Source organism: Amblyomma americanum, chromosome 1 (assembly GCF_052857255.1).
Source record: "Amblyomma americanum isolate KBUSLIRL-KWMA chromosome 1, ASM5285725v1, whole genome shotgun sequence".
Classification (NCBI taxonomy): Eukaryota; Metazoa; Arthropoda; class Arachnida; order Ixodida; family Ixodidae; genus Amblyomma; species Amblyomma americanum.
This window is the reverse complement of record NC_135497.1, coordinates 43,988,421-43,991,736: the sequence shown is the minus strand read 5'-3', so window position 1 is coordinate 43,991,736 and position 3,316 is coordinate 43,988,421. Positions and strand designations below refer to the sequence as shown.

Here is a 3,316-nt window from a genome sequence, read left to right as displayed (position 1 = left end):
GCAGAGAAAAGTGGGATAAAAAGTTCCTGTATGTTATCCAGAATGGTCAAGAACGAGCTCGCAAATGAGTCCGCCAACACTAGAAAATAACATTAACTCCATCATTGCCCCAGTCCCGAGACGATTCAAATCCTAAACTCAACGAGTGCAACTCCGAACTGGGAGATCCAAATATGCAGACCATAACCCCCTTCCAGAAGAGGACAAATAAGGACCAAGGCGCATAGGGGGACAGGAAACAATAATTTTACAATGGAATTTTCGGGGATTCAAAAAGAAAAAGCAAGCCTAAAATTTATATCGACACGTCGGAGACGACACCTGCCTGCAATAGATACTTCAAGAAGGAAACTAACGGTCATCAGCATGAAGGGGTACAAAACTTTCCAAGACGAGCATAGGCTAGGAATATTTGTCTCACAATGTGTTTACCGCAACGCTTGCAAGAACCGCTAGCGGCAAATATGAACATGCCTACGTCAAAATTCTTCCCCAAAACAGGGAAAAATACAAGTATGCACTTACTGATCGCCGAGATGTTGTGCTTCTTAGGCTTACTGATGGGATCCGGGAACTTTGCTTTGCATTCCGTCGAGTAGGTGTGGTGATTCCCCTCGCATGCCGCACAAGTTGGGGTGCACTCGTGAGCTTCCCTGGGATTCAGCTTGCCGCACGAGTCACATTTCGGTTAAGCTGGGCTGGGGCAGACGTCCGGTCTGTCCTTCCCTGCCGCACCACGCAAAACGGTCTAGTCTTCCTATAAAGATAACATTTACATTACGGCTTTGAGGTTGTAATTTTTCCCTTCCAGGTTTATGTGATCAATCTTCGCAAGTACAGAGGCTTCTTCGACATAGGAAGTTGCCGCGATAATGATGCTTTGCTCTTCAATAACTCTGATGTAAGGTTTGGCGCGTAGCGCCTTGCCACGTAAGCCCGACTGGATCGGCGGCGAATGGCCGCCCGGCAGCCTTCGTCCGGGCGCCGGCGGCTGGACGCCAGTTTTCCGAAAAAATAACGCTCCATGAGGGTCGTCCTTAACGCGTTTTCGAACGCGAGGTTATGTGCGTGTACACTCTCGCCCCACATTTTTAGGTCCAAATGGTCTCTGGGCATGATAATCAATTTAAATTCATGCTGTTCGAGGTCAGGCAGTCTCGGGGGCCTTTTGTGGCTCTTGAGATCCGCCGCTGGTGACTTCTGGTCATATTCGTACGCCTCCGGAGTCGAGTGCCCTTTTGCACGCTGTCCTGCCCTGAGGTGTATCGTTTTCCATCTAGATTCTGGCTGTGAATTATCAAAGTTCATGCCTTGTTTGCTGCTGCTCGATCGGAACGCTTCCGATTCCTCCAGACTCTGGGTCGTAGCCATGGGTGTGGTCTACATCCATCGTCGAACTCGTAGCGGAGTAGCTGCTCGCCCGTCAGGCCGAACGCGGCGACGGACGCCCGGCCCGGTGCCGAAGTGCTTGCGAGACTTAGCGATCCCAAATTTTGGCGTGAGCTTCGAAGTCACGTATAATGTCAAAAAGGTCACTCCATGCGATAAAAACGCATCCTCGAGTAGCTCTCGACGGAACAAATATGTGGATCTACGAATGGAACTTCCGCGCAGTGGACAATACCACGCGAGCGCAGACAAGCTGCGTCCGCTCAAAACAAGATTCCGCATTCTTCCCGGCGCTATTCGGTTGTCCACCAAGATATGTTTATTTTCCTTAAACTGTCCAACCTAGCTCAACTCGACCCCTGACACGACTCGCCGCTGTCGCATTATGTCATCAAGTCCACAGGCTTGAGAAACAACCGGTCTCGCTACTGCTCCGCCGCAGGAATATGAACGCTGTTGTCACATCTTCCCACTGAAGGAAGACGGATGTTTCGTCGTGGATTGCCACACTATACCATGCACTCTGCTGTAACTGCGCGTTTTCCTCTTCAATTAAAGTACTACCAAATTATCGCCAACATTCTCTTATTTACGCCAGCAAAAAAAAAACGAATACACTTCTCATTGTGGGTATATTTTTATGTAGCCTTTCCGTCAAAGAGCTCCGTATGGTAAAATTCTGGCTTACTTTGAATCTCTGGAGAAGTCGCAGTAGGCACAGCGGTGCCTTCCTTGTGGCCTTGGCGGGTGCATTGTAGACCGGTGCATTTCCAAGAGGTCTTGCGCTGGGAACAGGGCGCCGCACGTGTCGCAGAAGATCCTTGGCGGGGCGGCCGATCTCTTCCCATCAACGGTGGGCAAGGCTTCCATTATGCCTGCGCGTTTATCTTCACTGGCACAACACGATTACACTGCTACTGCTGCTGTTGCTGACAGCAAGAAAGAAAAGGAAAGTGCACGGGCCTGCCTACTGCCTGAAGCCGAGCCACGCTCGCTGCCGCGTGCTGAAAGTAGCAGAGTTAAAGGACAGAATAGCAATGATAGAAAGAAAAGGGGCGCGCTAATATGCCCCGGGCCGACCCGTGCCAGAATGCTTCAAGCCAAGCACTCTGCCAATAAAAGCACTCCTAACCTGCAAACGCTACCTTCGCGGCCGTTTTATAAGCATGGGCGAGGGAGAGGAGGTTGCATAGAATGCCACCAGCAACGCGGCATGAAATGCGAGCGTTGCAACCGGCGTACCCGCCATGGTGTCTCAGTGGTTAGGGCGCTCAGTTACTGATCCGGCGTTTCCAGGTTCGAAACCGACTGCGATAGCTGCGTGCCAATGGAGGTGAAACGCTAAGGCGCCCGTGTGGTGTGCGACATCAGTGCATGTTGAAGATCCCCAGGTGACCGAAATTATTCTGGAGACCTCCACTACTGGAAGGAAGGAAGGAAGGCCTCAGACGTTGCTGGCACATACCCACTACGGGGGAGTGGCCAAGACACAGGCGGTTAATTACTGGATACAGGAAAGTTTTGGCGGGAAAAGGCGTGGTAATAGTATGTAGTCTGAGAGATTGGAAAAGGGAAGGAAAGGGGTTCAGTTAACTTGGAGATCAAAGACGGGACAATTGCTTAATGTGCATAATAGTACACAATGCCTGTAATGTTGCAATGTCGTACTGATTGAGGGCGGGAAAAAGAAATTAGAATGGGAGTCGCTGCGTTTCTTGAAGAAAATTTTGCACAGCAGAGCGCACACTCCTGTCGCTTCGTCCAAGCAAAGAAACGCCAATGGAAAGAACAACCGCGGAAGACACAGGCAAGCCCAGTTGATGAAATGGAATCTGCAAAATACTCTTCCTCAAATGAGAAAAGCGGCGGCAGAACAGCAGGAAGTGATCTATTGTCTCAGGTTCGGCACAAAAAGGGCACAGTGGGG

The 3,316-nt window shown here is 50.4% G+C and overlaps 1 protein-coding gene across 1 annotated transcript in view; it reads right to left on the bottom strand.

The window, feature by feature from the left end:
- Positions 1-2,259, bottom strand: part of LOC144129010 (uncharacterized) — a 45,235-nt gene extending 42,976 nt beyond the window's left edge. Inside the window, exon 1 of the mRNA XM_077662915.1 lies at positions 2,078-2,259. Coding sequence (XP_077519041.1) covers positions 2,078-2,259 — 182 coding nt within the window. The remainder of the gene's footprint in view (positions 1-2,077) is intronic.
- Positions 2,260-3,316: the final 1,057 nt, after the last annotated feature.